Raw genomic sequence first — 14,625 nt, forward strand, 5'->3', positions numbered from 1 at the left:
GTAGTACCTCTGTATATATACCCCCATGGTACTCCCAACTATTCACCTGATGAAGGAGCAAGCATACGCTCCGAAATGTTGTGTTATCCACAATAAAGAAGTTGCCATCCATAAATCGGGCTTTTCTTAATCAATAGTTTACTTGAAACAGGTGTGAACAAAATCTCTTCATATTTAATTATACATTTCTGTCTCACAATAACTGCTGGTGACAGTGCAACATCCATATAAGTTTTCATAGAGATTCTACACTGAGTAAATAGAAACACCTCCTAGTTATCTCATAGACTTTATTATACAACTTCAAAATGACAAAATGGAGACACACATATGAAAGTAGCATTACATGTGGTCAAAGCTAGGCTTGTGATCAGCAATGAGTGTTGTTGTGCAACCAGTTTGTGCAGTCCTCTCTCAAGCCATGGCAGCAGATTCAAACTGTGTCCCATACTTACTTGTTACCTCAACACTCAATGTCATCATTCAGTATGATGTACATCTGATCCAACATAAATTAATCACTTTCTCTACCACTGCCTCTAACCAATTTTGCTTTCAAATTGTCATTGCCATCTGTCAGTCCTGAGTATGTATCTATCCATCGTATTATCTGTCTCTTAAGAACATTCTGACTAAATCATGTTAAAGTCCGTCAGGTTACAAAGAAAACCATTCTTTGTTCCCATATATACAAATTTAGCATTTCTTTGAAAAACGCCCCATCATTCTGACACTCAGGGATCACAAGTTCTTACACAGACAATAAAAAGCTGCCCATCCATAATATTTTTGTAATTTATGGTATGACTGGGTCGCCATGCTGCAACACAGGTGAATTTGGTCACAACAATAACTAAAAAACATTCAAGTCTGTAACCAGAGAGGGTTGCACTTGCACTGCCATTGTGATTGGTGGAGGATTTATCAGCTAGGAACAGTACAGTAAGCCCTTTTATTGCCTGGCCTCAGCATCAGTAGACATTTAGGAAATAAATGAGATGAAAATGTGTTTTTATACTACCAACTGTAAAGATCAAACACATTTTCATCACCTACCAATCCAAATTAAACTTGGAGATGATTAAAAAGATGAGTACAAAGCATTTTTTGTAGTATTCCTTTTCAATTTGTAACCAAATATTTCAGTATCAAAATATGTCAAATAAAAGAAGGAAAAAGTCTAAAATATACAGACTGTTGTCCATATATGTACATTGGTCGATTCCACAAGCTTTCAAGTTAAAAGACATGATAAAGGCTATTTGTTAAAAACATCTTTTGAGTTAAACAAATCATCCTTTTCTTCAAAAACAATATTATTTGGTATGGAAACCCCTTATCTTTAAAATGACAAACTGAAATTATTGTCAAACAGTAATTTACACATTTCCAAAACATTAAAATATTTTCTGAAAAAGAAGAGTATATAAAATAATTTTCTGAAAAATAAAAAGGATTCCAAGTTTGCCATGTCCTAAGCAATAAATGCCAGTACTGTTTCTAGCTACATTTGGCACTATATGCTGACAAGAAGCATTGTTATAATACACATGAAAAGCCATAGCAATCCCTTTCAGAATTTCATAATATCACAGACACTAAGGCCCTGACAACAGAACCTTTACCATAACCTAACAAGTCAATGAGCAACTGTCTGCCCAACTTATGTCCAAACATATGTACTAAGGACCTCTCTACTAGGGCAGTCAATGTAAAGTGATCGCATTACTCAGCAACCTCATATGTACTTCATCATACATGAACTCCTATGATGCTGTATTCAGTGTAAAGGTCATAAAATATAAAATTGCACTATGGAATGCTTCTTGTTTCTATGCATTGTCGTATAGAGTTTTAGAAAATTACATGACAAAGCTGAGTGTTTTAGCTTGATGAACAACTAGCATCACAAGTTAGCAAGCAAAATAAGCATCATGATAAAATGAAAGTTAATGATTAGAAAGCACATCATGAAAGATCATATGCATTGGTGAACGCAATACAGTCCAAGGGAGACCACTCTAGCTTTGCCAGCACAAAAAAGAAAACATACATATTAAACTTGTCTGTTTAAAATGAAAGAACTTCCATCGCCTACCTTCATAGTTGAACTATTTTCACTCACCCAAAGAATGTACTTACACAAGTTCAGGTCTCTGAACAGCTAAAATAACTGGTGAAAATATTCCATTCAACACACCTTTCAATTCCCTTATTCCTTGAACATGAGAAATATGCATTCCTGTAAAACGATGTCAATGAACTTAAAATGATCATAAGAATCATCATGCAAATTAATGTGTAGAATATATTACACACGAAAAAATAAAAGAAACAAGAAAAACGTACATATGACATTCTGCATAATCCTGAAGCAATTTGAAAATGATCAATGTTGTTAACTTAATGACGTTTAAAACAGGAATATAAGAAGAAAATACTGAGAAAGAAATATTTTTTCAGCTACCAGTATATATTCACCAACGTCTATCTTGAGCTGTCGCCTTCATTTGGATGTACCCAACTCAATTGCATTCCTAAATAATCTTGTAACAATTTGCAGTGGCAAGCTTACATGAAACATACACTGAAAATCAAGACCTAATGAAAAGTAAGTTTCATGACAGTTAGTAATATAAATAATGAATAGCAATCATTTGGTTATAGTCATTAAATGAGACCCTTTACTCTAATAAAACATTATCTACAAACACACAATAAGAAGGAAACTTGAACAATTCAAACTGAGCAAGCTAATCAGATGTCAGCTTGCAAAAACAATTTGGTTTCATTTTCCTTCCACCTCAGTCTGCAACTTCGTTCAGTCATACACACAGATGTGACCAATGAGCAACAGCTCACAGCCATACAGTTATGCATCCTTTTCTCCAATCAATAATTCCGTGCAGGTTATGATTCTGAGGCAAGATTTGAAGACCAGAAACCTGTACCAGGAACAGATGCTGTTCTGCTGAAAAGGATATGCACATGATACAAGCGATGGAGTCTTTGACCTGTAAGAAAGGATTGCATTAAGAGTAAAAGATCTCATTTCAATGACTGACTATTTGGCTCCCACATCAGTCTGTGCTCACAATATTTGTGTTTACCTGGCTGAAACAGTTTTAGTAGGTCTTTTATAAATGTAGGACTAGAGACTAGTGGTTGAGTCCCAGACTGCCACTAAACTGTATGCTTCATTGAGAATTGTGGCCTACCTTTCGTTGTGTGAACATTGATGTGAACACCAATGTGAACACTGAGATGAACAGTGGAAAAACCTATAGGTGAACAGTGTAATGTTACATATGACACAATAAAGACTGGGATAAGCTCGACAAGTTCTATGTACCAGTAAACACAGGATGACAAGACCTATGTGGATCCCTATCAGGAGCAAGTGGATCAGTCTAAACGTTTGCAGGTATCAACATGCACTGTAATAGTAATGAATGGGGCTGATAACTGTGTATATACATGCTCTGCGTGCCAAGCCAAACACCTGCCAAAATTACGGGGATCTACCCTAGAATGTATGTCCATCTTTCACAAATGTTCTCTGGTACATTTTCAACATGCAGATGTTTACCAGTTGAAGTACTTAAAGATTACAATCAATCTGTTATCCACTTCCCCAAAGGATGTCAACTGCTTAGTTGCAATTCCTTGAAAACTTTCTAATAAAATAACCTATTATAAATTACACATATACAAGAAAATCAGCTGTTCAAAGTTGCCACTGATAGAAACCATAATGGTGGAATCATTAACTTTAAAGTACAGGAGATGTGCTATCTGTGTAATATATCCCTTAAGAGTGCGTAATAACAATAACAATATATACATAAGACAGGTAGCACTTCTCACAAGATCCACAGTTCAAACATGTCAAAGGATCAATTAATATGACAAGAAAACCCATCTTTGCACTGTCTAAAGACATCAGGAACTCAGAGGTGGATCCAGGCTTTTAAAACAGAGGGGTGCACCGAAAATCCAAGTCACAAACTAACTTGGCCGATGGTGCAGTCAACATGGAAGGTGTCTTAAGAAAGGAGGGTGTGTGCACCTCCCGCACCCCATCCTGGATCCACCAGTGAGCAACACAATGACCCAAAGGAACTTCCTTGCTCTTGTGCTGTTTCCATTCTCCTTGACAATAAGCAGATTGAAGCTGTTTGTTTTGCTTCTGAAGTACAACAGTGGCAAGCATAATGTAAGATGGTTGTGGATCATCCTCTAGACTACATCACCCTCTCTCAAATCACACTTGTCTACCTAGTCCTCATCGCCACTACAGTCTGATGGAAACCTTGAGGAGGAGTTTGACTGGGACAGCGCTGAAGCCATGATGGACTTCCTCTCGTGCTGTGCGTCGACTTCGCTTCACCACTGAAACAATGACATGAGTATATTAAAAATTACCATTACAACAATTGTATTGTTGTAATTTTGTGCTTACAAGAACAATCTTAAATATATGGTCAAGTGAGACCCATTGAAATGCCAGTTGTTAGACCTGACTAAATGGGACATGTTGGTCACTAGCAATTTATAACTCTCATATCTGCTTGTTATTTATTCCCTTTAAATCTCATGATTTCTAAGTCCTTCACACTGAGCACTGTGTGCCTTAACTTTGTAACAGTAATCTTATACTTTGAAAGGGATATGTTTTGCAATTTCAGTTTAAGTCTTCTCATACCTGTGACATCCTGGGCCCCGTTTCACAAAGCTCTCTCAAGTCTAAAATCTAACTTTTCTTGTAGCATCTTCTTTCTATGTTACGGTATAGGAGATATGAATGCTATGAGAAAGGTAACGAGATCTTAGACTTACAAGAGCTTCATGAAACATGGCCCTGGATATCTACTGTGCCATAACTTTGAAATACAGCCCTAGAAATAAGTTTTGTGAGAAAATACACAGGATTAGTGCAGACCATAGAGTATTTAGACTTCCTCCAAACTAAAGCCCTCAGGAGCTAGTGAAAGAACTACAATGACTGGATCTCCATTTCTGAAGTTGAATACAACAGGAGTATACATCAAAATGCCAGGACCATTTGTTGCTCTGATACCAAGATTGCCTACCTCCATCTACAATCTTCTCAAGCCTGAAAGTGTTGTACCAGAAGCACTCCCTCATAATGTAGGGTCCAAGGACTTTGAGATCTCCCATTGGGGGAGTCACCACGGTATATTTCTCACGCACAACTTCAGCACGTGGTAGGTAATAGCCCTCTCGCTGTTAACAGAGCAGCATTTTTTCAAACCCAAATAATGTTAAATACAACACATGACCACAATTTCTAGAAACAAATTTCAGTCAAAACACAGAGTTTTTACTCAAATTTTGAGAAAATGCAGGAAAATGCATTTCCCAGTATGAACTGACATATATTCAACCCAAACATTATAGACAATTTGAGTTTGGTAAATGGATTACTTAAGTTCCTTGGGCTTTTTTATCTTAAAAACGCAGTTGTGGTAAAATAACTGTCTCAAATTGTCATTTGTTTGACATTTGGATAAAGTTTATTTCGAGAAATCAGAGCCTGATAAGATATTTTTCTTCATAATATTTGTTCATCTGTATATTGTTGAAACCATCATGCATTATCACAGACTGGATATCACTTGGGTGAGAATAGTGATCAAACTCAATCAAAAAGCTTCACAGATCTTTGCGATGTCATCAATACTATGATATCATAATCAAATAACATCAGATGCCTCTCTTGACACTGAAGCTGGTAAGCTGCACTGTACTGTACTGGACCCACTTGCACAAAGCGATCTTTGCGCTACAATGATTTTTTTTTTTTCATAACTCCCATTTTTCAACACAGGCTTAAGATAGTACCAGTGCCAAGATTTGTGCAAGTGGGCCCTGGATTGCAATCCACAAATTAACTTCAGGTCAAAGGACACTCATGTCACATCACTGGGGGTATGGGGGCAAACAATGAGAGACTGAGTATCAGAGGATATCTGCAGCTGTATTACCGATGGGACAGTTGGGTATTAGTATATTCATATATCACTGAACCTCCCTTACTAAAACACAAGAACAGATTAAACCTGAAGACCTTTTTGGGAACAAAAACACTAAAAGCTAAAAAACAAATTGGTATAAACAAATACCAACGAATGATAGTTCCTTCATTTGAACACAGAATGCCATATGTCTTACCCCGAGTTTGTTGATGAGGTCAATAACATCTCTGGGCGGGGCAATCAATGTGCGGTTGAGTCTCATCACATAGCAGCTTGCACGCTCATGGTCCACAATCGCAGTGTAATTCTAAAACATTAACATAAATGATGTCGAATAGTCAGGGTAGAACTAAGTTAGTGAGCTAGTTTGATCACCACTTTTATGTAACAAAACTATGAAAACTAAAGTTCAGAATCACAATTCCAAATTCTACTGAAACCCATGGCTCAGTCACCTATGCAAATCTTGAAGTACAGGCAGAATACCCATAAGATGAAAGTCTTTAGTGGTACTCAATTTAACAACAACTCCCCACCCCCTAAATGGGCCTAGGCAGTGCACCTTTCCAGAAAGTTAAAAAACTTCACCTGTATATATACTGTCTACAGAAGAAAGGACTCTGATGTGAAAAAACATACAGCCATAGGACAAAATCCTAAAGTTGCCTCATCCTCCAAATGTGCCTTTTGATTCAAATGAATCTACAAGCTGACAGTCTGTAAATGTTTGTTACAAGACAACACACACTCACACAGTCATGCACTGGTACATTTTTGTAGTGGCCAACCAACAAACCGCTTTCAATGCCATTGTAATGGCTTTATCTTTCTGAGAGCTATCCTGATGATTCTTTGAAAACTAGATTTCATACTTTCGCTTGTACAGCTGCTTAGTGGTCCTCCCCCGTTGTATGTCTCTTCATCATGCTAGCTCTAGAGATGAGGATTATTATGTACATTACTGACAAACAACTTTATTCTCTATAGGTGATGTTTCAATATAGATTCTAGTGTTGTTGTCAAGCAAGTTATGATGACAATAACAACATTAGAATCTATGTTGAAAAGTTGCCTGTACAGAATAATGAAGTTGCATATCTGTAAAAATAGTCTTCATCCTTCATCACTGCTAGAATGCAAATCAAACAAGTGCTAGTTCTAAAATTAGGAGATAAACATCATGTGTTGGCCAATTTTTATGGGTGTTATTGAGTATTTGAAGCACAGGAATGCATTTGGAACCGACGGCGTCAGCCGGAGGTTTCAAATGAAATATTCCCGTGCTTCAAATACTCAATAACACCCGGAAATTGGCCAACACATGATGTTTATCAACATTGTAAACACAAAAGTAAACCAAAGGGTTTTACTGTCTGCACTCGTTTACATCGAGAACGAGTACAGCAGTGAAGTGTCATCAGCTGGCCGTTTCAGCTGGTTCCCATGGTAGCATCTGGAGTTGCTCATTTGTGACGTCATTCTAACTTTACATCACAATATGATTTGAATGACGTCACCACTGTTGATGACGCAACAAAACAATTGTTTGCGACGTTTCTACGTGTCAGTACACAGTAAATAGTTTTGCAGTTTCTGGGAATGTAATGCCATTTGATCATGTTTTTCAACCAATCAGATTACAGAACACAGTGACTTTTGGTTTACAATTCTGATTACCACCAGTCACTGAATTATTTTTCTGGTGTTTTAACCCTGTCATGTCACGTTTAGTCATATTCCAACCATGTGTATAATTTGAGCCATGGCTAGGAATGACTTTCTGCAAAACAGGGATAAGCAGCAAAGAGAACAAATGAGTACTCCGATGAAAAATACCTGAACCTCACCAAGGATTGGGAAAGGCAGGCGCCATGGGCCATTTTGCACAATTGAATAAAAAATAGTCCATTAAAAGTTTGCAGTTTACTACTGATACAAGGGCAGTGGCCCATTCTAAATTCAGAAAATGGCTAATAACCCTGAAAATGGCCCATTGTGAAAGCTCTCTATCCCAATCTCTGCCTCACATAAGTTGAGACTAATAATACGCTCAATTTTTTTTCTAAAACCCCACTAGGAACACCACATTTCTTGCACTTGTAATTCCAAGATTATATTCTCTTTGAGATACAAAAATCTGATCTGCTGGTCTTGAGGCTACACTCACTTGCACCAAAAACTGAAAAGCAGATATGTCGACTGGCTGATTGGAAAGTTCACTTGATGAAAGCTCCCATGGAAGAATCCTCACACCTTCATTCAAGCAATGAAAGACTTGGAAACAAATGCCAACAGACTACCCACTTTGATACGTGGGCGTAATCCATTACACCTTACGAGTCCATTTAATCATCAATGTCATTTACATATTCCTTAAAAGTCACATGCAACTAAGAAAACACACATAATTGAAACACAATTATCACTTCATGACATAATATACACTGCTGATTGTGAAAAGACAAATAAACCAAATTATAAGCGTACAATTGCAAATCAAAAGTGCAACATTCTGTACTTGGGTTAACGTCCCTTGAAATGATGCACCTGGGAGACCGAACCCAGTCAGAGTGAGTGGGTGTGCACTCATGTGTAACAAAGACTTTCCACTGGCTAGTTCATTTGCCAATACGCAGAAGACTCATTGTGTGAATATAGAGACGATCCGTTTGATTGGCATTTCAAAAGTATGGTGAGTAATAAGAAAGTAAGACTTTTTATGGCTAACAACTTCTTTGATTGTATATGATGCGACGTTTCAATATGGACTTGTATACCATTGTCAAGCAAGAGTGATTATTATGGTATAGTAGTATAATGGTATAGTAGTATAACTGTATGACATAACATGTAGTATAACATGTTCTCTGCATTTCCATCCAGACCAATCAACAATTTCTGAGATGGTGAACTAGTGCATGACTGGTACTGTCCTTCATCCAAGTACAAAGCAGAACTTGAAACTGACAATGTGAGTTTGCACGAGTTTCCCTCTGATCCAGTCATCTGAGAAAAATGGATGCAGTTTGTTTGCAACCCACTTACATAATAAAATGTCATGTGTACAAGTATGTATCACACCTGCCTGTCTGTGGAATCACATAATGTGACAGCGACAGAACCCATGTGCACTAGCCAAAGATCAATGTATTTAGTTTATGGTGAATAGCCTGACAGGTGTTAAGTTCACATTGGATGTGGTCTATGACTGAAGTTGTGTATTGCATATTGTCCTGAGCAGGTAAACAGACAGAGACATAGGTGTCAACAAAAGAAACATTAAGCTTTTTCAGTTAGTGACAGAGACAGCTTGTCACAATCAACATGTTTTTGTTTCCATAGACAAGTATTAAAACATTTCAATTTTCAAGTCGAGCAATACGTAGCAATGAACTTAGTATTTCTATTTTCAAATGCTACAGTTTCTTGAAAACTGGGTTTGCAAATATGCATGTATGGGGGCCAGTGTTTACTTATTACTGCTAACCCATGATGCTCACAATCACAAGAAACATCTCTTATCCTCCAACTTTAACCATAGCTATAATCCTTGCATGTATCACTTGTTGTGTTTGTACGAGTTGCCTTCATTTGCGAACCTATTCACTGCAAATGGGTTATGGGTGCTGCACAGCACAGCTGGTAAAACCACTTCCTCCCCACCCATAAGACCTAGGAGAAAAATAAGGAATCGTTTGAACTGCCATTCTGCTGGCTTTTCTTCATCGTGATATTTTCCAACTTTATAAGCTGAAATGGCAGTTTTGATAATTTGTTTTCGTGAAGTCCATACCAAAAGGTCTCAGAATCTCCAAAGTTGTGTTTTGTATTGTACTGGACCTTTAACCCTTTCATTTTTGACAAGTCCTCACATCTAATTTGACATCTTTGATAGAATGGTTCAGTTTCACAGAGAAAACATCTTAAAATGTGTAAATCCATTGCGATCTTTTGTTCAGATGGGTTGTATGGCTTCACATGCAAATAGCAAATGATGCAGCCTGATTGACACTTCAATATGTATTGTCATAAATCTTACAGTCCCAGTTGTAGAAGAATAATTATGTAACAATGTAAAACATTACGAAGAACACACTGAAAAGCTTGTGTTAGGCTCTTACAAGGAGTTACAAACATGCGCTTTTGACTATGAAAAAAACGAGAAAAAAATGGTTATATGATATGCAATTTAGCCTGTGGCAGTGACATTATGCTATAAGTCATCACTGCATCGGCGTGGAGCTTAACATGTTTCATAATGTTCAGTCTTACATATCTGCTGCCACAAAAGAGCCACGTTAAGAAACAAAATGTGCAAAATATATTAATGCTGACTAATTACCTGTTGGAAATCATGCCATACGTCAGTCTCATCACACTCGTCAAACTTGGGCACCTGCAGTCTTTCGTAGTTGTCAGCCTCCGACACTTCAACATTCTCCTCAAAGAAATCGAACTTGAATCCCACATCATAATCGTCATGTGTTAAGTCAATTGAAACAGGGTCACGACCTCTAAGGAAGTCTGCTTGCTGATGATAGATCTCATCGTAGTAGGTCACTCCACACCTTCCTGTAATGACCTGTGAAGAATAAACCTGGAATACAAGTGACTGAGTCGGTGATGAGCAAGACTATGTTCTTATCTTGGACACAAAGTGCGCTTGTTATGAAAATCATCACCATTTTGTAAAACTTACCTTTTCTTACTTTCCAAAATATCTTCAAACATTTCATCATTTAGGTATATTGGTTGTTTTATTAAAGAACTACAAAAAGTACAATCAAATTAATAAAATTACAACACTAGATATCAGCGTCAGTATGAATCATCAGCCATCAAATCCCAATTGTCAACAAGTGAAAGGAAGTACACAAAACATGTCAAGTAAGTAGTTAAATACACACAAGGTTGGTGAAATGTGGAACCGACCATCAGATGGAAATGTATTTCTTATGTATACCGGACCATGATTTAAATATTTGGCATGTCTGGTAAACAAGGTAATGCCAGCTGATGACTGACTTACTCTGTGAGACAGATGCCTGTACAGAAATATGGCGCCAATGATGCCAGCTCCAACAACAATCAGGGCTGCAATTATCAAGCACAAGTTGACATATGTCCTAGTCTCATGCGGTCCATATGTCACTCGAACAACTTTCGGAGCCACAACATCTTCCCTCTCCCCTGTCTGAAAGAAATGAAATAGATTCCTCATAATAAGGAAGTTTGTAAACATATTCTCAGGAGTAAACTCAAACTGTCACCAATAGCAAAGTTATTCCACAGATGTCCTAAAACAAAAGGATGGTAACAAATTCATCACAAATCATGACTTCATGGGCTCTGATTAAGGTTTTATGCTTTTCATTTAGTCAAATGAAAACAAAATATTATTTGAAATGTCTTGACTAAATTGACAATGTTCATTTGTCATAACAATAACCAGTGACTGCATTACCAGTTACCTCCCATTAATGACACGCTAACCCGGTCACTTCTACGCGAGACGATTCGAAGAAAGTAAACATGTTTCAACACAATAACAAACAGGTGTGCATTGGTGTGCATCGAAAGCTGCATATATATTATGAATCTACGATAAATGAGCTTTCAGAAAATACTAAATGTAAGTTTCTGAAAATTATGCACATAGGTGAAATTCGCTGTTGAATATTGCCAATTTTTGCTCAAATTGTGCACATTTTTGTCATTTTTTGACAATTTAATTTCCTCTTTTTATGTTTTCATTCATGTCATCCAATAACTTGACCATCTGTCAATGACTGTAGCAACTTTTGTTTAATTATTTTCACAAATAACAATTTTAGACGTGTTTTTGTGTGACATGCAGAATTTCTCTCTCTGTGATCAGGGAGTCACGCGTATGAGTGACCCCCTCTCAGGTAGTCACTTGTACGCGTAACGGGAGACCGTCTCGCGTACACGTTACGTCCTCTACTGATTGCTGTCAAATCAACATGCAACAGACTACTATCCAGCCAGACCTGGATATATACTATTTTGCATACCTCACATAGATATATGACAAAGCTTAAAAAAAGAAAGAAAAATCATGAATATTTCATTCTAGAGATCATCAACGAAGAATTGAATTCATGAAGGAATTTGGTTGCATTCACCAAACAAGTGAATCGGAAAAGCCCTTGCAAAAAGACAAGTTTGGACAAGATAAACTAGTGAGTGACATTATGAGCAACACCTGGGTACGGCAACAAAAGGCCAAACCTAATCCACACGCATGCCTGGTGTGTCAAACATAGAATCTATTTGCAATCCCAAATTTGCATAAAGGGACCAGACTTGACAACTTGACCTGTTTACCTCAATGACATTAGGTGCACATGAAATGAAGCTTTCATCTAACTGGCACCTTTCTATCAAATGAACATGTACACTGTGACCAATCAGCCTATTATTATGACTATTGTAATGCTGTAAACTTATATAATGATAAATTATAGACACATCAATATTTATGAACATTGTTAATATTCTAGTAGTCGTTAAAGGCACAATCTCAGAAACTATTTTGGCCTATATTATAGATACTGCACGATATGCACTCCCTTTAGCTTACTACTGAAGCAAAAAAAACCCCATCTGATCCCTTACGACTTGCCTGATATCAATAACTGAAACTTTGAGGTGAAGAGCATCCAAACAGAGAACACTTGCCACATATGGAATGAAAACAATTGCTTTGTATGTAAAAAAATTGTTGCATATGGTGTTGTCAGTGTTTGACAGTCACAAGGTGCGTGTTTGCTCAGTGCCAGACATTAGCGTCATTTTGTTTGGGACTGAAGGTCTGTCAAATGTGTTATAGGATACTTGAAGGGTTTGCTTGAAATAATGTTCTGCCAGTAGACGGTACAAAGAGTTGATTCAAAGCAGGTTCAGAAGAATTTTAGCTACAGTCACATACTGGAGTTATAATATTAATATTCAGGTATCTTCACACAGTGAGTCTTATTTGAAAGACCAACTATAACTTAGAGGAATTTACCTGGGCCAATCTTGCCAGCCTTGATAACAATGTTAGCTTCTACACCAAAATGTCGCATCAATTACTGTCAAGAATCTATCCAACCATAAAAAATTGCTGTTCTTTTTTGCAATTAATTGTTCATATTTTGAGACAAAAGTGACCTTAGTCCGAAATGGCAGGCCACCTCAGTACACTAAGCATTGCTTTGGGCAAATGGCACAAGTCTTCATTGAATATTATTAATCCCTCAGCGGACTAGACACAAGTTATTATTAAATTTCAACATCACATTGAGTGATTTCATCTTGTACATCTCTGAATAATAAATGCATCTGAGTCCCTAGGTCACGTCAGTTTGTATAACATGTATATAACCATCATACAGAAGTGATTGGCAACATATTTAATATGGCATAAACCAGACAATAACACTTGGCTTCACAGCGTGGAGCACAGTCCATGTCTGTGTCTAGGCAACGTAATTAATGCCATGTGTGAAACTGAGCTGCTGTCTCTGTACAGAACTAATTAATTACATCAGGGATAATCACTAACTGGTGGATGGAACTATGAAGCATAGTACATGAGACTGATGGATCTAGATAGTACATGAAAAGAAATGATTCTGTAAAGTGAGCTTTAAAGGACATACATCACGTATTTGTAGACTGGGATAATATGATAGCATTGCAAACACACAGTTTTTCCAACAAAGAGGGCGGAGGTCGTGGTAAAAGCGAGGCACTACACTTCAAATGATGTGGCATAATGTTCAATCAGATACAAAATTGTGCAACCTATTAGCTCAAAATCAGTCAAATCACTTTGATGTACTTGTGTCACGGAATACTATTTAGCAATATTTATCAATTTTCTAATGCTAACCAGAATGTCTGATTCCAAGGAATATATTGTGACATAAAGATGCAATGTTGCTAAACAAAAGCACAAACATCAAATGAATCTTATTTGTCATCAAATTGTTTTTGAGAAAGTATGTTCCGTACATACACAGACGATGATTACTATATATTGGTGATTTTTGTGCCACTCAACGATGGTAATATTCAAAGAACAAGACCAAATCTCAAAACAGGAATTAGTCTTAAATCATAATGATAATTAAAATACGTTGTGCTAATATTCACTGTTTACCAACACGACAGGAAAATTGGTCATGCAGAACTTAGCATAAATAATATTTTTCACTTCGTTTGCATAATATAATCAGATTGGTATGATATGGTGCAGCTGGTTCCTTAGTGCTATCGGACTGTTGGCAACACTACCAGTACTCAAAGTATCACATTATTTAGATCTAGGTCAAATTAGATGTTGCCTATTCCGTATTCGCCATTTGTAATTTGTCTACAATAATAATTCAGAGTAGGTTTGTTTTACAGACTGTCTATTTACCAAGGGTTCCATAACAACAGCCGCCTCCTCTGGGGACTTTTCATCCTTTTTATCCGATTGTAGAGTCTTGTAGATAGTCATTGTCTTTGTTTTCCGAAATTCCTGTCCCAGACAGATCGAACACAAACACACTATATCTACGCTGTCAGTCTCGCAAAACCGGAAACCACATTCATTATCACGAGAAGTCAATCA

General features: G+C 37.1%; 1 protein-coding gene across 1 annotated transcript; it reads right to left on the reverse strand.

The window, feature by feature from the left end:
• Positions 1-273: 273 nt before the first annotated feature.
• LOC137281902 (integral membrane protein 2C-like) lies at positions 274-14,601 on the reverse strand. The gene is made up of 6 exons (XM_067813613.1): positions 14,431-14,601; positions 11,029-11,193; positions 10,342-10,581; positions 6,196-6,306; positions 5,094-5,247; positions 274-4,392 (listed from the first exon to the last, which is right to left on the reverse strand). Exons 1-6 carry the CDS (start codon positions 14,509-14,511, stop codon positions 4,295-4,297), a joined length of 849 nt encoding a protein of 282 aa, XP_067669714.1. The 5' UTR covers positions 14,512-14,601; the 3' UTR covers positions 274-4,294.
• Between the last annotated feature and the right edge of the window lie 24 nt (positions 14,602-14,625).

The sequence above is a fragment of the Haliotis asinina genome, chromosome 4 (genome assembly GCF_037392515.1).
Source record: "Haliotis asinina isolate JCU_RB_2024 chromosome 4, JCU_Hal_asi_v2, whole genome shotgun sequence".
Lineage (NCBI taxonomy): Eukaryota > Metazoa > Mollusca > Gastropoda > Lepetellida > Haliotidae > Haliotis > Haliotis asinina.

What these genes read in the sequence shown, in the direction of transcription:
- LOC137281902 (XM_067813613.1), bottom strand. Translation starts at nt 14,511, where the DNA reads ATGACTATCTACAAGACTCTACAATCGGATAAAAAGGATGAAAAGTCC. An exon ending in TATGGCATGATTTCCAACAG is followed by an intron (nt 6,307 to 10,341) that starts GTAATTAGTCAG and finishes TTAATGTTTTAG; the next exon opens with AATTACACTGCGATTGTGGA. An exon ending in TGAGAAGATTGTAGATGGAG is followed by an intron (nt 4,393 to 5,093) that starts GTAGGCAATCTT and finishes TCATTGTTTCAG; the next exon opens with TGGTGAAGCGAAGTCGACGC.